Raw genomic sequence first — 21,355 nt, forward strand, 5'->3', positions numbered from 1 at the left:
ATTAAATCCTCCTTTTTCTGCAATTTCCTTTTAATGTCAGGGGCCGCACGGCTGGTAAAGATACCTTTTATAATTGCCTCAGTTGCCTCAGCATCAGGGTCTGCATTAGTGTGTTGCCGAATGGCATCCCGAATACGCTGCAGAAATGCGACCGGACTTTCCTTAGGCTCCTGTATGAGCTCATAAGGCTTGGCCCAATTGTTATGGCGAACAGCTGAGTGTCGGAGTCCGTGCAAAAGCAGCTCCTTGTACACAGTGAGGCGGGTCTGACCATTAGGATCATTAGGATTCCACCTAGGATCTGCTGTGGGGACCATGTCGGCAGGAATGGGGACATTAAGCGGATCCCGATCATGCCTCTGCTGTGCCTCCTCCCTTGCCTTGGCTATAACCTGATTCCTCTCCACTTCAGACAACAAGGTCCTCATAAGGATATTACAGTCATCCCAGTCAGGCTTGTGACTGGCAAAACATCCCTCAAAAACCGAAATAAACTTGCTGGGGTTCGTTGAAAATTCCCCTGCCTGTACCTTAAAGGCTGCTAGGTCCACCGGATTAAAAGGCACATGCGTGTAGACCTGCATAGTAGTGGCCTGGCGCCCCTCCGCTCCATGTCGGGCTACCACAGTCTCAGTAATCAACGGATAAAGTCCCACTGAGGGGGAAATCCCCGGAGCACAGAGTACCTGTTCTTTATATGGTGGGGGTGTAGGAGCCGAAGGGGACACCGACTCTGCCATTACAACCAGGGAGGGGTTCGGGGAACTAACACTAGTGACTACCGAACCTGTCGGAGTCAAATTACACTTTAACAAGAGATCTGACTTATCTCTTAACGTCATAAACAACTGTACATACATAAATTCATTCCACTTATTCATTTGCTGACAAAACAAAGCTAATTGAAGGATCGTGTTGTAATTAAGTGATCCCTCCGGTGGCCACCTCTCCTGGCCCTCTAGCTGGTACTGAGGCCAGTCTACTGTACAGAATCTTTTCAGTTTACTTTTAGTCAATGGATCTTTTTCAAACACTTTCCAATTCATCAGAATGCATTCTAAGGGTGTACACCGTACCCTGCCTGTACTCTGTTCCTGCCCCATACCTATGGGAAGACACTGGGCGTCCCCAGGTCTTAACAGGCAAACAAAAGGCTAACAGCACTGGACTGTTCCTACCTTATCCACGAGACCGGTTCCCCACCGTCGCCCGTAGCTGCTTCTCCACTATTTGAGCGCGTTGCACCGTAATACCCTCCGGGGTCGACCACACTGCGTCTTCGCCGAGGCCCCCGATGAAATCACCGGTGCGCGCTGAGCATCGGTCGTCGCCGCAATCTGTCGACCTCCAGGAGGGGTCCGGGCAAGGCTAAATTTTAGCCTCGAGCCCACCCAGGGACGCCAAGACTGTTGCCGACCTAAAAGGCCTGAGGCAGCAAACAGTGGTTCTTGCCCGGTGTATCTCGCTCCAATAGACACACCAAGGTGGAGAAGCAGTTAAATGTTTATTTGAGTACTCAAATAACAGGATGCTCGGAGGCACACACACACATCTCAAATCGAGCACCCCAGACATAAGCTGTGTCTCTCTTCTTATACACAAGTCCAGCTAGGTATCCCTATTACCCCCCACTATCTACTCCCCCCTCCTATCCTATAAGTCCCCTCCCATATAATAGACACATTGTATAGCTAAGGATTACATTAAACAGGTTAAATCATTCTTGACAACAAGCAATTCATTTTCTTAGTAACTTTTCAGGGCTGTTAGGTTAGTTTACTTCTGAATTTATTACCGTTCCTCCCCCCCCTCCTCCTCCTCCTAAACCAGAGACGAGTGGCCTCTTTTTACTATCTCCTGGTGCCAGTTACACTGATAAGAAGCTTTTACACATTCCATTCTCACTTCTAACCTAGGAGTTCAACTGAAGTTTAACATGGAAGCACTTTGGACAAGCATAGAATAACTTTGGCTCATTCAGGCCTAATACAAATGCCTGATGCCACCAACAAGTTGTTGATAGGAGGTAAAATCTGAGTGTTTCACATCTATATTTGATAAATGAATAAAGAGGAAATGGGCAACATTTGCAAACATTTTATATCCAGGTTCAAGAATCTGAGAAAAGGTGTAAATCTGAGATTTTCTTAGTATTTTATAATTAGAGAGACAGAGGAAAAATCTCAGGGCATATTCAATAAGAAATAGACAACTAGAGAGCTGTGGGGCAAATGTTTAGGTTATTTTATATGAATCTTTGAGATTTGCAAAGTAAATGTGTCACAAACTGTGTATTTGATAACATGAGAGAAAAACACCAAGATCTGAGGGGATTTTATATTGCTGTTAACAAACTAGTGGAAAAGCAGGACTGTTGGACTGGATTTTATACGACTGTCCAATACATAAACACAAAGTAATGGTTCCCCCACCCCCACCATTCCCATGGGCAGCAGGGAGCCCTTTGAGGAGCTGATTAAAAGGGAGGGGGACGGGGAGCTGAAAGGTCCCTGGATAAAGGAAGGGGGCAGCAGTGGGGGACGGGCGGGTGACTGGCAACTGATGGTTGGGGGCAACTGTGTTGGTAGTTAGGGGGCAGCAACTGGGATTGGGAAACGGGGGTCTGGGCAGTCCCCACGGGGGACACGTGCGCCTCCCTTCCCTGCCCTGGCAGAGACCCGGCATCTCATAGACTATCAGGGCTGGAAGGGACCTCAGGAGGTGTCTAGCCCAACCCCCTGCTCAAAGCAGGACCAATCCCCAACTAAATCCCCAAATGGCCCCCACAAGGAGTCAGCTCCCAGCCCTGGGTTTAGCAGGCCAGTGCTCCAACCACTGAGCCATCCCACCCCCACTCCAGGGGCAGCCATGTGCTGGGGAATGACTCAGGGCGACAATTTCCCACCTAAACAAGGACAAATCGCTGCAGATGAAACGGGTGGGAAAATGCCCCTCACTAGAGAAGATTTTAAACTGACGTTTGAGACTCATGGGGAGAAGGGGGGAAATCGGGGGAGACGGGAGAGCTGATCATTGGAGGGGATGGGGGGGAATCGCCCCAGATTTTATAGCCCCGTGTGAGACACTGAGCGAGAAAAGGGGCAGAACTAGAGAGAAGTTGTATCGGGGGTGAGAGGCAAGTGGCACAAACAGGGACAGGATCCAATTAACCCCCCTCCCCCCTTCGCCCGCCCACCACTCCCCCCCCCCCCGGGAATTTCCTGGCTGCACAGAGACAGTTCAACACCCCCCCGCATCCCACTGACCTTCCCCTCCCTACAACTCCAGCTTCTCCCCTCCCTGCCTGACACCCCCATCTCCCCCCACACCACAGGGGATCCCCCCCGCCAGGCCCCAGTCTCTGCCCCCCAAATCCCACTGGGGCTGAGGCAGCTCTGAGGCTTCTCCCAGGTTCCCCGGGGCAGAGTCACTTTCCTGCCCAGCCCCAGTGCCCCCCCCTCCGGGGTCTCTCACTCCCCGGGGGGCTCCGTGGGAGGCTGGACACCAGCGATGCAGGACGGCAGGAATGGGGGTGACAGGCCTCCTGTTCCTCAGTCTCACGGCGGGACTGAGGGGGCTCGTCACTCTCCGGCTCCGGAGCACTGGGAAGACCCGACCGTGGAGGGGCCGTCGCTGGGGGGGACGGCCCCGCGCAGGCGCTGAGCACGTCCTTATATCACTTCTGTGGCGGGAAAAGGTCTGAGGAGATGGAACGCTGAGGGCTGGTTTTGGCGGGAAAAACCGGTTTGGACTGGTTTGAGCCTGTGTCCTGATGGTAAACAAGTCCCCTCTCAGAGATGGAGTCCAGGGGTCAATAGTTCATATGCTCCAGATTGGATCTTATTTTAAAGCCAGTGATTTACTTCATAAACATCTTATTAACCAACTAATGGAACCTATTGAACAATTTATACTTCTTACACCTAACAATGAAATAAAAAACAACAACACAGACAAACCTTATCGGTAACAGCTAATGTCCTAACTGGGAAATCAGCAGCAGTTTGTAGCTGGGGGAGCGCACAGTCTGAATGTGTATGACCCGACCCCAGCCCCCAGCCCCACATAGCAGTGGGGCTTGGCACTCTCTGTGCATTGGTGTGGTGGCTGAGTGGTTCACCAAGCAGTGACAATCCAAGGAGGTTCCCTGAGTCAGTCTCACTCCTGAGGAGATTCTGCACCAAAAAAATTCTGTGCACAATATTTTAAAATTCTGCAAATTTTATTTGTCAATAAATAAGTGTGGAGGCTCCAGCATGGCAGCGGGGAGCACAGGCTGCTGGATGCACGGAGGTGGGAGATCACCCTGCAGCCCCCACTCTCCTCCAGTGAAACAGATTTGGTGGTGGGGCTGCACCTCTCTACTGCCTACTCCAGGAGCCCCAAAAAGACTCCCCAGAACTGCTCATGAGGGGCACATGTGCCTTCCCTTTGCTTCCCCATCAGGAAGTCAGAAAGCCTGAGCAGCTGGCCCCAGGCGATTTGAAAGGGCCTGGGGGCTCCTGCCACCACTACCGGCAGCACAGCGGGACTAAAGTGGATTCCTGCCCACCCTCGCTCCGCACGGCGCACCACTCCCAGAAGCATCTGACACATCCCTGCAGCCCCCGTGGAGTGTGTCTCTCGCACGCTGCCCCCACCCCAAGTGCCAACTCTGCCATTGGAACTGCGGCAATGGGAGCTGCAGGGGTGGTGCCAGCGGGCAGTGGTGCCAGGAGACCCACACCCCCCGGGCCTCCTCCATGTAGGAGTTGCTGCCAGATGGGGGTGTGGGTCACTTTCGGGAGCTGCCCAAGATAGGTGCCACACCCCAACCCTCTGCCACAGCCCAGATCCCACACCCCGCCCACACCCAAACTCCCTCCCAGAGCCCACCACTGCCCCCCTGCCCCCAACTCCCTGCCCCAGTCCAGAGCCCACATCCAAACTCCCTCCCAGGGGCCACCCCCCCTGCACCCCAACCCCCTGCCCAGCCCAGAGCCTGCACCTCATGTACCCAAACTCCCCCACAGCGCTTTAGGGGGGGGCAAGGACCTTTTCTGGGCATCACCAAAAGTTGTATAAACCTGGTGACGCTGAGCTGGAGCCCTAGTCACTGCACATCTCTCTCCTTACAGGGGGGGACTCTGTGGGGCAGGGCGCTGCTGGGGGTTTATTCCTTCCTTTAATGGCTGTGGAAGGGGGAACAGGGAGAGAATTTGCTCCTCTGTTCTCTGCAGAACACGTGCAGGCAGCGGGATTATTTCCAGGGCTGTAACAAAACACAAGCTAACTGGGTGGGGAAGGGATTTCCTGCAGGATCTATTCCCAGTGCAGCTCCCAAGCTGTGACCTGGCAAGCTGTGCCCAGGGGATTTAGATGCTTTATGTAAGGGGACTGTTGCCCCCTTATTAACATTCAGTGGGGGTGTTTGGTTGCTAGCTCCCAGCACTAAAAAGGGAGGGGTCGATGGGAAATCAGGAACCTGAGACTGACAGTCCCCAGGAACAATGTGCAGAGACCAGTGCTCCAGGTCAGCCTGATTGACAGGGCGGGCAGGCTATTCAAGGAGTCAGGAGGCCAGGGGGGTCCCGTCCTCCCTGTGAGCTGGAATTGTCTGAGTCACATGGAGTGGGGCCGAGCTAAGGAGAGAGCAGGGGGCCCAAGCTGAGCTGATGGTAGCAGAGCTGCAGCCCCAAAGCCAGAGCACAGCCCAGAGAGAGCAGCCCTGCCCTGGGAGCAGAGCTGTAACAACTGGAGCCAGAGAGGCCAGACAAGCAGCCCAGGGAGCTGAAGGCAGAGCAGCAGCAGCAGCCGTGCTGAGGCAGAGCGGAGCTGGAGCAGTCCGGAGCTGGGTGCGGTGAGCAGCTGGGGAGAGCGAGGGGGACCCTGGGCAGTGGGCCCAGCACAGGGAGACGCCTCAGCCAAGAGGCCCTGCAGGCCAGACTTGGAGGGGGATCGTAACCCTGACAGGGCGGGGGTGATGCTGGGGAGAAGGGTCCTGCCACCCAGAGCGTGTGGCCACCGCCAGAGCAAGTGTCCAACCTGCAGCGTCCCTGCACACAGCCAGGGCCTGAGGAGGCGGCCTGGGACCTACAAGGACAGACTGTGAAGTGCCCTGATGTCTAGAGACACTTTTTGTGATGGTCCCTGCCACAGAGCGGGGTGACGTGTTTTCCTTTAACCTTTCCCATTTTTTTCTTATTTTTTAATTTTTATTGTTAATTAAATAACTTGTATTTGCTTTAAATTGTATGATGTGATCAGTGGGTCAGGGAGGTGCGCAGTGCAAAGAGAGGGACACCCTAGCCCCTGTCCTGGGTGACCACAGCAGGGTTGGGAGTTGAGCCCCCCAGGAATCCTGGGCCCAGCCTTGTTGGGGTTACGAGGACTCTGCCAGACAGGAGAGTGGCAGGGGAGTCCTCAAGGGCAGGGAGGCCTCTGGGTAAAGGAAGTGGGAGCGAGGACTCAGATCCTTTTGCCAGCCCACTTCACCGGGGTAGTGCAGAAGCCAGGAAAGTTCCCCACAATAGCAGGACCATTCCCCCACTTACATCTAGATACAGTACCAGGCACGTAGGAGGATTTCCCCTTCTGAGTCATGGAAGCAGAAATTGACTTTTCCTTTCAAGATTTAGCTAATGTTCAGAAAGAGACTCTAACACTTGCCTTCCAGATCTGAACACCTCAACATTCAGGAGTGCTCAAGCTCAATTTGGGCAGCTGTTACTTCATTTCTCCCAAATCAAATATACTGATCCACTGTCATTTGCTGTACAAAAAGTAGGATAAAATTGAGCAAGAAATGCTTCCCAGGGGTTATTAGAACTGGAATTGCTATTTTCAACAGTGATTGCCATTTTTTTTTCTAGTTTTGTTTGTTTGAAAGGAAGACAGTGATATTGCATTGGCAAATTCCCCAGAGAAAGAAAGAATAATAAAGGCACCTCAACTTTTCCTCATTTATGGAGGACAGTCTTATAATATGCATCCAGGTATCCTCCAATCACACAAGTTGAAAATTGTTCCATTTTACTGCAGTTCTGTAACCATATGGGAACCAATCCTGTCTGTGTTCTGTGCACATCCAAAATTCCTGCTGAATGACCCATCCTGAGAGCGAGTTACCAGTGACCCAGGGCTGGGGTGGAAGGAGGGTACAGGTGTGGGGGAGCACCCAGGCCTGGAGCGGCAGGGGGTGTGTGGGTTGGGGAGCATTGGTGGGGAGGAAGGGGAGAGCCCAGATCTGGGGCAGCACAGGATGTGGGGGGGAGCCCAGGCCTGGAATGGCAGGGGGTGTGGGTTTGGGGGGGGGAGAGCCCAGGTGTGGGGTGGCAGGGGGATGCAGGTGTGGGGAGGCCCAGAGCTGCGGCGGCAGCGGGTGCAGGTTGGGGGGAGCCCAGGGCTCGGGCAGCAGGAGGGTGTGAGGGGAAGCCCAGAGCTGGGATGGGGGCAGCCAAAATTTTTTTTGCTTAGGGCAGCAAAAAACCTAGAGGCAACCCTGCCACCACGCACTGTGAAGTAGGTAGGAGTGGATCATTATTATCCCTACTTGAAAGAGGGAGAAGCTGAGGCTGAGAAAGGAGAATTGACTTGTCTTAGGTCACACAGCCAGTCAGTGGCAGAGTTGGGAATAGGACCCAAGAGCCCTGATTTTCAAACTAACCATCGGATCTTGAATTTCAGACACTGAATGACCTGAATAAAGTGCTCTCAGATGAGCTCCAGACCAACAACAGTGACAATAATTATTCAGCAAGTATTTGAGGAGAACTGCAACGTTAGAGAGAATCATGAACTGCTCAGAGACAATTAATGCAGAGAAGCAGCAAAATTCATCAAACATAGAACTGGTTCTGACTTATTTCCTTGGTCTTAAAAGAGAACAAGGACCTGAGTCTCCTCCCTGTCAATAACCCCCTGCTGAGCCAATCAGGGTAGAGACTGAGGACGGGAGGCTGAGGGTTCTCACCAGAGAGCCCAAAGGATGGCCCAGGTCATTGGTGGGGATCACTGCCTGAGCTCTATTTCAGCCCCACATTTTTGGGTGGACCTCCCACAGTGGGAGCTGCAGAGCACTCCCCCGCGACACACACACACACCCCCACACCCCTCTCCTGCTGTTTGGAGGGGAACAGGAGAAAGGACAAAATAAGCAAAAGACAAAGAGAAAGGAGAGAGGGAGGGATGGAGGAAAAGATGAAACAAAAAGGACAAACCCCAATGTCCCCAGTGATTCTAAGGGACAGAATCCCAGGTGCGCAATAAAATTCTGCCTCTTTAAGCTCGTGTTTTCCATGCCCAGAATTCAACTGTCACCAGATGGATCAGACTGAACAGGTTTCAAACCTCGAGGAGGCTCTTACCTTCTAAACAGGGACGGCTGTTTTCTAGTAAAATCACTACAAGGGAAGGAGAAAACTTGAAAGAGGTTCCTCCTGGCGTTCACGTCCATGAACCCGAATAGTCTCTCAGTCCTCAAAGAGAGACCTGGAGAAGTAGGAGCAGCATCTGATGTTTTCCTGTCTAGCCAGCTTGCTGCCTAGAACGAACGCTTCTTGAGTGGGGTGATCCACAGGGAGTAGTGGCCAGAGGCAGGACATTGGCACTGCAAGGGAGGGGTGTGGCAGTGACATCACAACGGCCTTTTGCAGGACCTCAGACTATTGGTCCAAGGTGGTGGGGAGGTGGTGACCTCACAGAGAGATGCTGACATCAGCCAGGCAGGACCGGGGCAAGGGGCCAGGGAAACCTCAGAGACCCCTGTGGCTTTGCTTCAGCAAGTCTCCTTCTCCAGGTCTCTCTCTGAGGACTGAGGGAGTATTCGGGTTCACGGACGTGAGTGCCAGGAGGAACCTCTTTCGCGTTTTCTCCTTCCCTTTTAGTGATTTTACTAGAAAACAGCCGTCCCTGTTTAGAAGGTAAAAGCCTCCTCGAGGTCTGAAACCTGTTCAGTCTGATCCATGTGGTCATAGGCGGCAGGTTTGTATAATTTTTGGTGGTGCCCAAAATGGTGGTGCCCCCCCCGCTCCCGCCCTATAAGCCGATATAAAATGAAGCTACAACGCGTCAGTGCCACAAGATTACAAGGGTCAATTAAAAGTGGAAAGTCAGAAGCAGCACTTGCCTACTTCAATATACAATATTATATTTTGTTGCACCTGTTGTGATGAAGTGGGAATGTTCTTAATATTTTCTCTGAATACTGTGTGGGTGCCTCAGTTTCCCCTGCAAGATGCCAACTGAAGGTGTTGGGGACAAAGATCAGGTGGCCTCCTTGTCCGGAAGAGACAAAGAGGCCAGAGGAGGGAGTGTCAGTTTGGAGCTGGCTGGGGAAATGGGGAGAGACCCAGAACTTGGTTCTGGGCTCCCCACCCCCAAAGATGGACCTGACAGAGGGGTTCTGTTTTCTGTACCAACAAGCTCTGTTTAAACTGTGTTCCCATCATCTAATAAACCTTCTGTTTTACTGTCTGGCTGAGAGTCACATCTGACTGCGGAGTTGGGGTGCAGGGACCTCTGGTTGCCCCAGGACCTGCCTGGGCAGACTCGCTGCGGAAAGTGCACAGTGTGGAAGGGCATGCTGAATGCTCCGAGGTCAGACCCAGGAAGGTGTAAGCTTCTTGCCCTGGAGACAGTCTGCTCAGAGAGAGGAGGCTCCCCCAGAGTCCTGACTGGCTTTGTATGGAGTTGTTCCAAAGCATCACAGCATCCCCTTCCACACCATGCACTTCCCAGAAGTCCGCACAGGCACTGACACTCCCTCCTCTGGCCTTTGTCTCTTTTCCAGGCATTAGGAGGCCACCCGATCTCTCTGGTCTCCAACACCTTCAATTGGCACCTTCCAGGGGAAACTGATTTGGGAGAAATGAAGTAAAAGCTGCCCAAACCGAGCTTGAGCACTCCTCAATTTTGAGGTGTTCAAATCTGGAAGGCAGGTGCTGGGGGTGGGAGAGGGCTGTGGGCTCCATGGGGGAGCATGGCAGCAATTATCTGGAGCTGCACGGAGCCAGACACGCTGGTCTGAGTGGCACAGTAAGCAGTTTGGGGGTTGGAGAAGGGGTAGGAGGTTCCGGGGGGCAGTCAAGGGACAAGGAGCAGGGGGGGTTGGATGGGGCAGAGGTTCGGAGGGGCAGTCAGGGGATAGGCAGCAATTGGATAGGCATGGGAGTCCAGGAGGTTTATCAGAGGACAGGTAGGGGGTGGGGTCCTGGGGGGAAGTTGGGTGGGGTCTCAGGAGGGGGCAGTTGGGGACAAGGAGAAGGGAGGCTTAGATAGCGGCTGGGGACCCAAGGGGCAGGGGTCTCATGAGGGGGTAATCAGGGGACAAGGACCAGTGGTGCTTAGATAGGGGGTGGGGGTCCTGGGGGGCAGTTGGGACAGGGGTCTGGGGAGGGGGCAATCAGTGGCCAGGGGCTGGGATTCAAGGGGCTCTGGGCTACTGGCAGCCACGGGGAGCCCTGAGCCCTTTAAGTCCCAGCCGCCGCCGTGGGGATTTACTCCATCTCCAGTCGGAGCATGCCCAGAGAGGGTGAGGGGGTGTGGCCTCTTCAGCCCACATGGCACAATTAACCCTAGCAGTGCCACTGCAGGGTGGATGCACCTCATCACGGACAGCATTTCCCAAATGTTGGGATTAGCTAGGAGATCTCTTCAGGAGTAACCTCTGTAGGGACTGGGTCACAAATACCTTGGGAACCAAATACGTGGGCGTTTTCCTAGTTCCGAATGACTTGCTGTGGAATTCTATCCCTGGATCATCTATGGCTACGGCTATACTTGCACTTCAAAGCGCTGCTGCGGCAGCGCTTTGAAGCACTAAGTGTAGTCAAAGCGCCAGCGCTGGGAGAGCTCTCTTGCAGCGCTGTCCGTACTCCACCTCCCTGTGGGGAATAACGTACAGCGCTGGGAGCTGCGCTCCCAGTGCTGGAGCTTTGACTACACTGGCGCTTTGCAGCGCCGCAATTTGCAGCGCTGGAGAGGGTGTGTTTTCACACCCTGCTGCAGCGTTGCAAATTTGCAAGTGTAGCCATGCCCTGAGACAATATTGACTTAAACAACTGAACTACCCTATGACCATGTGCACTTACTTCGGTCAGTTGCACCTATTTGGGGTCTGCTGCCGTTCACCTTTTCAGAGAGAAAATTTAAACATACGACTGTTTCTCTGATAATATGTCCAACAGCTTGGAGTATTCTCTCCTGTTGACTGAACTGTATTTGAATTTTCTCCATGTCGTCATGCAGGGATAGGGGGAAAAACAAACCTGAAGTAAAAAAATGGTAATTTGTCTGAAATTTCCCAAAAAATCTGAGCTACATTCTGTCAAACAAAACTAACATGTAGTTATATGACCAAGGAGCCTTCATGAAAGATAGAAAACCCATATCACAGAGAGGTAGAAGACACTTTCATTTTAATTTAAAGTGAAATTCCAGACTAGGTTACATCTGATGTCTCAGAATCAGGATGAGAGATTCTCCCATGATCCACTGAAACCTGCTTCACCCAGCGCTTTCTCATGCATCCGACGAAGTGGGTATTCACCCATGAAAGCTCATGCTCCAAAAGTCTGATAGTCTACAAGGTGCCACAGGATTCTTTGCTGCTTTTACAGATCCAGACTAACACGGCTACCCCTCTGATACCTTTCTCATTAGTGTTATTTACAGGAGTTTTAGCACCTTCATAACGGGAGAAAAGTCAGCCGACCTTCCCAGAAGCGGCTTTGCCATTGAGGGAAAAGGGGATTTGAACGGTGCTTGGGATCCATTTGAAATCCCCTTCCAAGTCTGACACTTTCATCTCCTGCCAGACTGATTCTGATTTAGGATCAAAGACGTGTACAAGCACCATTCCCAAGCATGGACAGCCAAGAACATGACCCTACCAGACACGTTGGGAAGCGAAAGAATACGAAGGGGTGAACTGTGCATGGCTCAGGCACAAGGTAACAGTTCTGGGGTGATGGGGAAGGATGGAATGTCTGAGTCGCCCCATCTCCTTCCAGTGTCAGAGCCTAAAATGACCCTTATTTCCCTGACACTGCTCCAGCTCTTCTTCATATTTAAATATATTTTAAATGAGAAAATAAGTCAATAAAATAACTGCTGTTCTGCACAATCCAGGGTAATGTGAGAACAATTGGGAATGAGACAATGTCTCCTCAAAGAGGAACTTGACGTCTCTAACACTAACTTTGCACTGGGAGGAGGAGTATAAATGTGAATCTCCAGGTTTGTTTAGAAAAGGAAATGTGATGATGGTTAGCTCAGACAGGAGGAAATGTGCAAGATAACTCCACCGACTATCCATGGCCCATGTCTTTAGTGCAAGAATAGTTCTCTTTTTACATCAGGAAAGTGAACTCAAGCTAGCTAACTCCATGACAACCACAGTGATGAGACCCAGGTAGATTTTATCTCAACGTAGCTGGTTGAAGACATCCCCCATCTCCCCCACCTGGGGTGATGACATTCCTGGTAGAAAGGACACACGCTCCAATGACTCGCAGGACAATGGAGTTGATACAAAGGACCACAGGATCCACCCCAAAGACAGGCGAGCTTCAAAAGCTCATGTGTGGGAGCTGAGGAACTACAGTGTGCAAAAGATGCAAACAGCCTTAACACTCACTACCTGGGAACTGTCAAAAGAATTAAAGAAAAAATCTCCTGACAGCTCTAGAGAAGGTTTTTATGAAGTTTATCTCCTTTACAGATTCTCTGATGTTTAGAAAGGCCTGAACTATGAGTAAAGCTTTTCCCACACTCGCAGCATTCATATGGTCTCTCTCTGGTGTGGACTCTGTAATGTGTAACAAGGGTTGAGCTCCGAGAGAAGCTTTTCCCGTACTCGCAACATTCATAGGGTTTCTCTCCCGTGTGCGTTGTCTGATGAGAGATAAGGGCTGATCTCTGAGTGAAGCTTTTCCTGCACTTGCAGCATTCGTAGGGTCGCTCTTCTGTGTGGATTCTCTGATGAGAGTTAAGGGTATATCTCTGAGTGAAGCTTTTCCCGCACTCACAGCATTCATAGGGTCTTTCTCCTCTGTGTATTTGCTGATGCCTACTAAGGGCTGAGGTACGATTGAAGCTTTTCCCACACTCACAGCATTCGTAGGGTCTCTCTTTCGTGTGGATTATCTCATGTCGAATAAGGGCTGAGCGGTAATGGAAGTTTTTCCCACACTCACTACACGTAGTCTCTCGCTTTTCCGTGAGGATTTTCTCCTGGGACGTAGTTTCCTTGAGGTCCCTGTGAGTTCCCTGACAATTAATGGGTTCATCCACTCTCTCCTCTGAGTGGTTTCCCTGCTCTCTCTCTGGTCTGTGGTAATTTTCACCAGCTTCTCCCTGCTCACGGGGGCTGGACACACTCCCTTTGGCTCTTCGCAGTAATTCCCCATGCACTTCGGCGAGCTCAGCATCTTCCTGGTGAGGATTCTGCTCCTCGCTCTCCCTCACCACCCCATCACCTGCTAGAAGAGAGGAGAAATCTCAGAATTGGGGATGGAAAGGCAGAGAACAAACCCAAGTAAGTGCTGGAGAGACAGAAAATAAAAATCGGGGACTGAACTCCCCCTAACTCTTCCCCACAGGGGACAGTGGAGGGGATCAATTCTGCTCCCCACCCAGGACCGGCCTTTAGGGGGGGCCGTACGGGTGCCCCACCCAAGGGGGTGCCGGGTGCAGGGTTTGGATTCCCACCTGACCTGCTGCCAAGAGGCTCGCTGGGCTGATGAAAGCGGCACAGGGAGGCAGATAAGCAGCTGTGTGGGGGAGTGGGAGAGACCTGAGCTGCAGGGGGAAATTGGACGACCAGCCGTCAGAGTCAGGTGACTGCTCCGGAGCAGAGGGGCCCCTCTTCCGCCCTGCTCCACGTGTGCAGCTGCTGCTGTTCCTGTCCCCCCACCCCCCGTTCACCCCCGGAGTCACCCCGTCCACCCCCGACTGGGAGCATCGACCTGACTGCTCTGCAGGGGGGAGGTGATGATTGATGGCGGGGTGATCCCCTCCCCCACACCCGGGTACCCGATTTCCACTGAGCTGGGGTGACAGGACGGGGGGAATCTGCGTGTGCTGCTGCCTCTCTGGGGCCAGAGCTGCCGGCAGCTGCTTCTGTCTGAACAAGCCTAGTTCAGGCTCCTGACCCTGAGAACTTGCTTAAAGAGACAGCGCGCTCACTCACTCAGGCACATACTCCCTTCACACACACACACACACCAGGGCTCCCTGCATCCAGGTCACTTCCCCACCTGGGCGGTGCTGAGACATCAGGAGCAGCTGCTCTCCTGCCCTCCCCTTACACAGCCTGCAGGGAAAGTGACCTGGGTGCAGGAAGCCCTGACGTCGCTCCTTGCTCCCCTCTCCCAGCCCCCCAGGGCTGTGTGGGGCGGGGGAGCAGCAGTCCAGTGGGGGAGCGAGCAGCAATGCCAGCTGCTTTGTGCATCCAGGTCAGGTTCCCCACTTGGGTGCAGGAGGGGGATGCCGGGGTTAGAGGCAAAGGGGGCACAGTGCAGGGGTTGAGGGCACAGGAGAGTGGTGCAGGGGGTAGCAGTGAAGGGCTGCATAGAACCATAAAATATCAGGGTTGGAAGGGACCTCAGGATGTATCTAGTCCACCCTCCTGCTCAAAGTAGGACCAATTCCCAACTAAATCATCCCGGCCAGGGCTTTGTCAAGCCGGGCCTTAAAAACCTCTAAGGAAGGAGACTCCACCTCCCTAGGGAACCCATTCCAGTGCTTCACCACCCTCCTAGTGAAATAGTTTTTCCTAGTATCCAACCTAGTCCTCCCCCACTGCAACTTGAGGTTACTCCTTGTTCTGTCATCTGCTACCACTGAGAACAGTCTAGATCCATCCTCTTTGGAACCCTCCTTCAGGCACTTGAAAGCAGCGATCAAATCCCCCCTCAGTCTTCTCTTCTGCAGACTAAACAATCCCAGTTCCCTCAGCCTCTCCTCATAAGTCATGTGCTCCAGCCCACTAATCATTTTTTGTTGCCTTCTGCTGGACTCTTTCCAATTTTTCTACATCCTTCTTGTAGTGTGGGGCCCAAAACTGGACACAGTACTCCAGATGAGGCCTCACCAATGTCGAACAGAGGGGAATGATCACGTCTCTCGATCTGCTGGCAATGCCTCTATTTATACAGCCCAAAATGCCGTTAGCCTTCTTGGCAACAAGGGCACACTGTTGACTCATAGCCAGCTTCTCATCCACTGTAACCCCTAGGTCCTTTTCTGCAGAACTGCTTCCTAGCCATTCGGTCCCTAGTCTGTAACAGTGAATGGGATTCTTCTGCCCTAAGTGCTGGACTCTGCACTTGTCCTTGTTGAACCTCATCAGGTTTCTTTTGGCTCAATCCTCTAATTTGTCTAGGTCCCTCTGTATCCTATCCCTACCCTCCAGCGTATCTACCACTCTTCCCAGTTTAGTGTCATCTGCAAACTTGCTGAGAGTGCAGTCCACGCCATCCTCCAGATCATTAATGATTGCGGCACAGGAGTGGAGTGCAAGGGCTGGGGTGAAGGGGGCACAGTGCAGGGGTTAGGGGCTCAGGAGGGGGCAGGTGTTGGGGTGCACGAGGGGGGCAGAGGTTAGGAATGAAGGGGTGTAGGGATTAGGGGTGCAGGAGGGGGAGCAGGCATTTGGGGCAAAGGGACACAGTGCAGAGGTTGGGGGGAGGGGAACGTGGGTTGCCTAGGGAGCCCATGAGAGCCAGGGGCACCAAAATGCAAGTTTGCCCAGGGTGCTATTTCCCCAAGGCCGGCCCTGCCCACATCCCATCCAAACACTCAGTAGGAAGGGAGGGAGCTCCAGCCAAGGTGTCAATCATCATCTGTAGGAAGCCAGGAGTGAGATCTGCTGGGGACTGTCCTGAGCTCACAGAGTCTGTGTGGGAAATCCCAGCGGGTTCTCTCAGGCACTTACAGTTTCTGGGTTGGTTTAATGTTTCCTCACCTGTGCAGGGACTTCCCAGGATCTCGCTTTCCACTGAACCAGGGAGATCCAGGACCCACGGCTCTTCCCCTCGTTCCAGCTGGGAGATCACAGAGGGTTGGGAAACTGGAAACCCTGCTCAAGGGAAAGAAAACAAAGGAGATCAGGGGAATTCATAGGCCATTTATCATCATAAAAAACATTCTATTAGTTTAACCCCAGTCCATTTTAAACAATAAATCGCAGGGCCACCTCCCCAGGTGCTCAAAGGTGCAGAACACTCTGCTTAGGAGGGATTTAACTATCCCCATCTTTGCTGGGAACACACAGAGCCAGACACTCATTATCAAAGAGGCTCCTAAAAAACAGAGACTGGAACTGCATTTCCCAGAAAGTGAAGACTCCAGACAGAGGGTAAGTGTCCCTGGCACTGCTTCTTGCTGACAGACAGGTCCAGAGCCAAAGAGAGAGTCCAGGGGAAGCTGGGAACAGGAAGCATGGGCTGGGGGGTTCAGTGGAGTAAGGACCAGGAAGGGCAGGGATATCACTGAAGGAAGGATCTCAGCAGCATTAGATGTCAGGAAAGCACATCCTGTGGCATTAGGGAACCTAGCGAGTCAGGTATAAAGGGAGGGAGCATAAAAAACACTGTGTGTGGAGGAAGCTGGCAAATTAGATGGTGTAGTTCAAGAGCCACAGACCAATTCTTCTGCCAAAGGAGAATGTGAAAAATAAGAATCAGGCCATGTGACTTCAGGAGGGACAAATTGGAAGATCCAAAGAACATGCAGAGAAGAGAGACGGCGGCTCTTGCAGGTGGGGATGGAAAAGGAAGAGTCTCCGTGGTTCATGGAGCCAATTAGTTCGTTTTATCATTCATTGATCATGGTTATGGTGATCTCATATGTTATTTCAGATGTAGTCACTGTGTACGAAATAGATTTAAGTTGTAGGTATAGACAGAAGTAAGACAGGTAGAGCCCTGCATGGATACAAAATTTATATCCGCATCCGATCTGCGATCCGCAAAAATGGTCCATGGATCTCTGCAGATTTTCAGGGCTCTAGGCACAAAATTTGGACCTGCAGCCGATCCACAAAGGAGGTCCGAATTCTCCACCAGGAGACATGATCAAAGCAAAGGGCTAAGGCAATGAATCCTAAAATATTCTAATATAGGCTGGAAGGGACCTCAAGAAGTCATCTACTCCATTCCCATCGCCCTGTGGCAGGAGCAGGTGTAAATATGCCAGAAATTTGTTTGACCTGTTTTTAAAACCCTCCTGGGACAAGAATTTCACAACCTCTCTTTGTAATCCATTCCAGCACTTCCCTATCCTTATCGCTGGAAAGGTTTTTGAATTACCCACCCTCAACCTCCCTTGCAGCAGATCAAGCCAATTACTTCTCCTCCTACCTTCAGTGGACATGACGAACAGTTAATCACTGCTCTCTTATAACAACCCTTGACATATTTGAAGACTGTTCTCAGTTCCCCACTCACTCTTTTCTCAAAATTAAACATGCCCAGTTCTTTCAACCTTCCCTCCTAAGTCATGTTCGAGGACCAGGAGGGCGCTTTTCCCTTCTGAATGGAGATGCGCAAGGTGAGGTCAGAGAAAAGGATGGTGGAGTAACTGAGACAGGAGAGGATGACTAAGAGCTCGAGCTGCGCGGATGGATAGGAAAGGCCAATTGTTAAGGATGTTACGCAAAAAGAAAATGCCAGGTGTAGGCACAGCCTGGATAGGAGGCCCCAGAGGGAGCTCCGTGTGCACAGTTATGGGCCTGAGTGACAGGCAGCACAATGGTGCTGTCTGCGGCGGTAGAGAAAGAAGGTGGGGGGAGGGCTTGGGGGAAATATTAAGAGCTCTGGTTCAGCTGTTGATCTTTAGCTGATGGCTGGACATCAGTGAGGAGATGACAGAGAGAGAGAGGGGCTGAGATTTCAGTTGCGACAGAAGGAGGCAGGCCAGGAGCAGAGAGGCAGAACTGGGAGTTAGGAGCACAGAGATGGTAGCTGAATGTGTGTGCGCGGATGAGATTCCCCAGAAATAAGGTGCAGAGGAAGAAAAGAAGAGGCCCAAGGACAGAGCCCCGTGGAACCCAAACAGAAGGCTGGAACGGGGCTCAGCCGGCTCATTCTAAAGACACTCTAATGCAGTGACTGGAGGAGGAGAAGGAGGTGACTCATCATGGACCTCTTGATGCCACCTGGCAGAGGGCACAGGGTGCCTAATGTTTTACTGGGATCCCACAGACCAGGTACACGCATATTCGTTCACCCAAAGGGGGCGTGTCAGGTGTCTGTCGAGGAACTAGTTAGGTAGGTCTTAGGTAGCTCTTAAAAGCTTTGCCAGTCCAGCTCTATTGTTTAAGGCTGTGAAAAAGTGCCCACACGCATGCGCACACACGCACCCCATCCAACATGGCTCTGCTGGCCAAAGCTCAATTACAGACACAGCTACAGCGGCAAAAGCATCCATTTTTTAAAACAGGAAACTAAATGCTCATAAGCTACATTAATGCAGCGTTAAGGTTGCCCAGTGCTGTCTCCTGCCTTGCACCATATGGACGGTGAGTAAACTTAAACCTCTGCAGACCAGGAAATGAAACGTTAATGTAAACTTTCCCCCAACCCTTAACCCTGCAGCTGGCCAGAACCAGTGAGAATGGTTCTGTGTGGGCCGTGCAAAGGTTAACCAACTGCCACAGGGACTCAGGTGTTCAGCTCAATGCAGCAGTAACGGGATGAATTCTATGGTCTGTGGTATGAAGGACGTCAGAGTAGATGACCTAATAGTCACATCTGGCCTTAAAATCTATGAACCTATAATCGACCCGAGGAAAGACTGAGACTAAGACATTGTCTGTGCTGTGCTCACAGGTGGGAATCCCAGCATCTATCCGCATGCCTCCAGCTGTGTGCACTGGGCCAGCTGTAGCTGTGACTGGCTGATGGAGGGATGGGTTGGAGCAGCTGGGCAGAGCTGTGCCTGTGCTATGCAGAGAGGTGCATGTGAAACTTGGAGGGCAATTCTGCCTCATTTCCGTGCTGAGTGTTGTAGGCTTGGTCAGCAAAGGTGCCCAAGGGCGTGTTCTTGCCATGGGGGTTGTCAGCACCCTAGTGGCGTATGTTCGAGTGATCTGTGGGGCTTGGTGAGGGTAAGTGAAGGCAGTGACTCAAAAGGAAAAGTCAGGTTGAGGGCAATGGGGTAGTAACACTGTGCAAGTCTCAGCTGGCCTGTGTGCAGGAGGTTCAGTACTGGAGAGCAGGCCAGGGGGAGGAAGCTTCTGTTTGCTATGATGGCGTTGAACCCGAATATTATCTTAGCAAAGAGAAGAACATGTTAGACATTCTGCTGTACTGCTGTGTTCCCAGAGCGCTCTGTAATGGGGGAGGGGAGAGGGCTAGTGTGGGTGTTTCTGGCATGTCGGGGTGATGCTGAAACAGGGCAGAGCAGAGGTGGCACTGGGGGAGTGACATGAACCTTAACTCTGCATTTCTCCTTCTAAAAACCGAGGGGACGGGAATCCTTACCCAGCGAGGTCACAGTCTCACAGTTCTCCTGCATGACGGCTCTGCAGAGGGCTCTCTGAGTGGGGTCCAGCAGAGCCCACTCTTCCCTGGTGAAATACACAGCCACCTCCTAGAAGGTCACCGGCCCCTGAAAGAGCAAGAGCCCAACACTCAGTACCTGCTGCCCCACTCACAGCCCCACTATTCACGGAGGAAAGGAGCCAATCAAATGGAAGCTCAGAGAGTCAGCAGAGTCCTATCCCCATACTGCTGAGAGCAGCCAGGAGACATCTGGGTGAGGGGACGAAGTGAGAGCCCCTTGTCTCTCCCAGCAGATCCACCACAGACCTACTAGCCAGAGGCTGATACAAGAGATGGAGCCCCCAGTAGGGTCCAGGCACAGCCCCATGGTAGAGAACCCAACACCCTCCCCACTGCCAGCAGCTGGATGTGAGGGGCCGGGACATCTTCCCTACACCTCCCTGCTGGGTGCCCCCTTTCCATGTCACACCAGCCCCTGGATTCAGCACTGGAAGTCTGGTCAGTTTTCCCAGCCCCGCCCAGGGAGTTGCTTTGTCTGTTTCCTGTTTCACAAATTAGGGAATTTTCTCCCCCAACACCCAAGTGTTTGTTCTGAGAATCTAGGCCCATGTTAACATAAGAACCGCCGTACCGGGTCAGACCAAAGGTCCATCTAGCCCAGTATCTGTCTACTGACAGTGGCCAATGCCAGGTGCCCCAGAGGGAGTGAACCTAACAGGCAATGATCAAGTGATCTCTCTCCTGCCATCCATCTCCATCCTCTGATGAACAGACAGGGGCGGCTCTAAGAATTTGGCCGCCTCAAGCAGGGCAGCACGCCGCAGGGGGCGCGCTACGGGGCGCCGATCCCGCGGCTCCTGGTGTCCTCTTGCAGCCGTGCCTGCGGAGGGTCCGTTGGTCCCGCGGCTCCGGTGGAGCTTCCGCAGTCATGCCTGCTGCAGGTCCAGCCGAGCCGCAGGACCAACGGACCCTCCGCAGTCATGCCTGCGGCAGGTCCGCTGTCCCGCGGCTCCGGTGGACCTCTCGCAGGCATGACTGCGGAAGGTCCGCTGGAGCTGCCTGCCACCCTGCCGGCAAAATGCCGCCCCACATGCGCGCGCTTGGCGTGCTGGGGTCTAGAGCCGGCCCTGCGAACGGAGGCTAGGGAGAGGGCCGTCCTTAGGATTTATGGTGCCCTAGGCGAGATTATTAAACTGGTGCCCCTGTGCCTGATCTGCTCTTAGCAACACAAATATAAGCTTACAGTATTGGAAAACTTGCCACATTCACGTTATTAAAACCAATTTAACTTAATTAAGCACACTGTAATGGTGATGCACTAGCACTAAAGAAGTAGCCCTATAGAAAAAATTCTGATTTGACAGAATGATGCAAATAATATAATTTTTTTCATTTGTCAAAATTTTATTGGAAATTTATATGAAGAGGTATTGAAACAAAGATTTGTTTTTAATTAAAAGCAATCTTTCTGGCTTTTTTGGCTGCAAAATCAATTTAATAAACTGGGTTTCCAAACAGTGGGAAAATATAACCCTAGTTTTACTGCTAGGTAAAGCACAAAGTGACCAAAATGAAGTCAGCACAGAATCATCTCATCTAGATTAAGGTAGCACAGAAATGTTACAGAAGTCCTATTGTGCCTTATTTTTGTTTGGAAAGACATTGGCAATAGCAGCACATTCACATGATAAAATACATGATAAATCACTGCCTCTAAATTTCCATCAAAAACTGACATTTTCACAGCTCTAGCACGATCTGCTGTACAGATTCTTCACAAGGAAGTGTCCCTGGCCTTTTTAACTCATAATAACTATGTATTTACTTTATGAAAGTTGGAGAAAACATTGAAAATGTAAAACATTGGC

General features: G+C 52.0%; 1 protein-coding gene across 1 annotated transcript in view; it reads right to left on the minus strand.

Moving 5' to 3' along the window:
• Window positions 1–21,355, minus strand: part of LOC123356632 — a 1,710,063-nt gene that overhangs the window by 896,074 nt on the left and 792,634 nt on the right. Inside the window, 1 exon segment of the mRNA XM_044999989.1 lies at window positions 12,752–13,180. Within this exon segment, the coding sequence (XP_044855924.1) occupies window positions 12,752–13,180 (429 nt within the window).

This window comes from Mauremys mutica, chromosome 26 (genome assembly GCF_020497125.1).
Source record: "Mauremys mutica isolate MM-2020 ecotype Southern chromosome 26, ASM2049712v1, whole genome shotgun sequence".
In the NCBI taxonomy this organism is placed as follows: Eukaryota; Metazoa; Chordata; order Testudines; family Geoemydidae; genus Mauremys; species Mauremys mutica.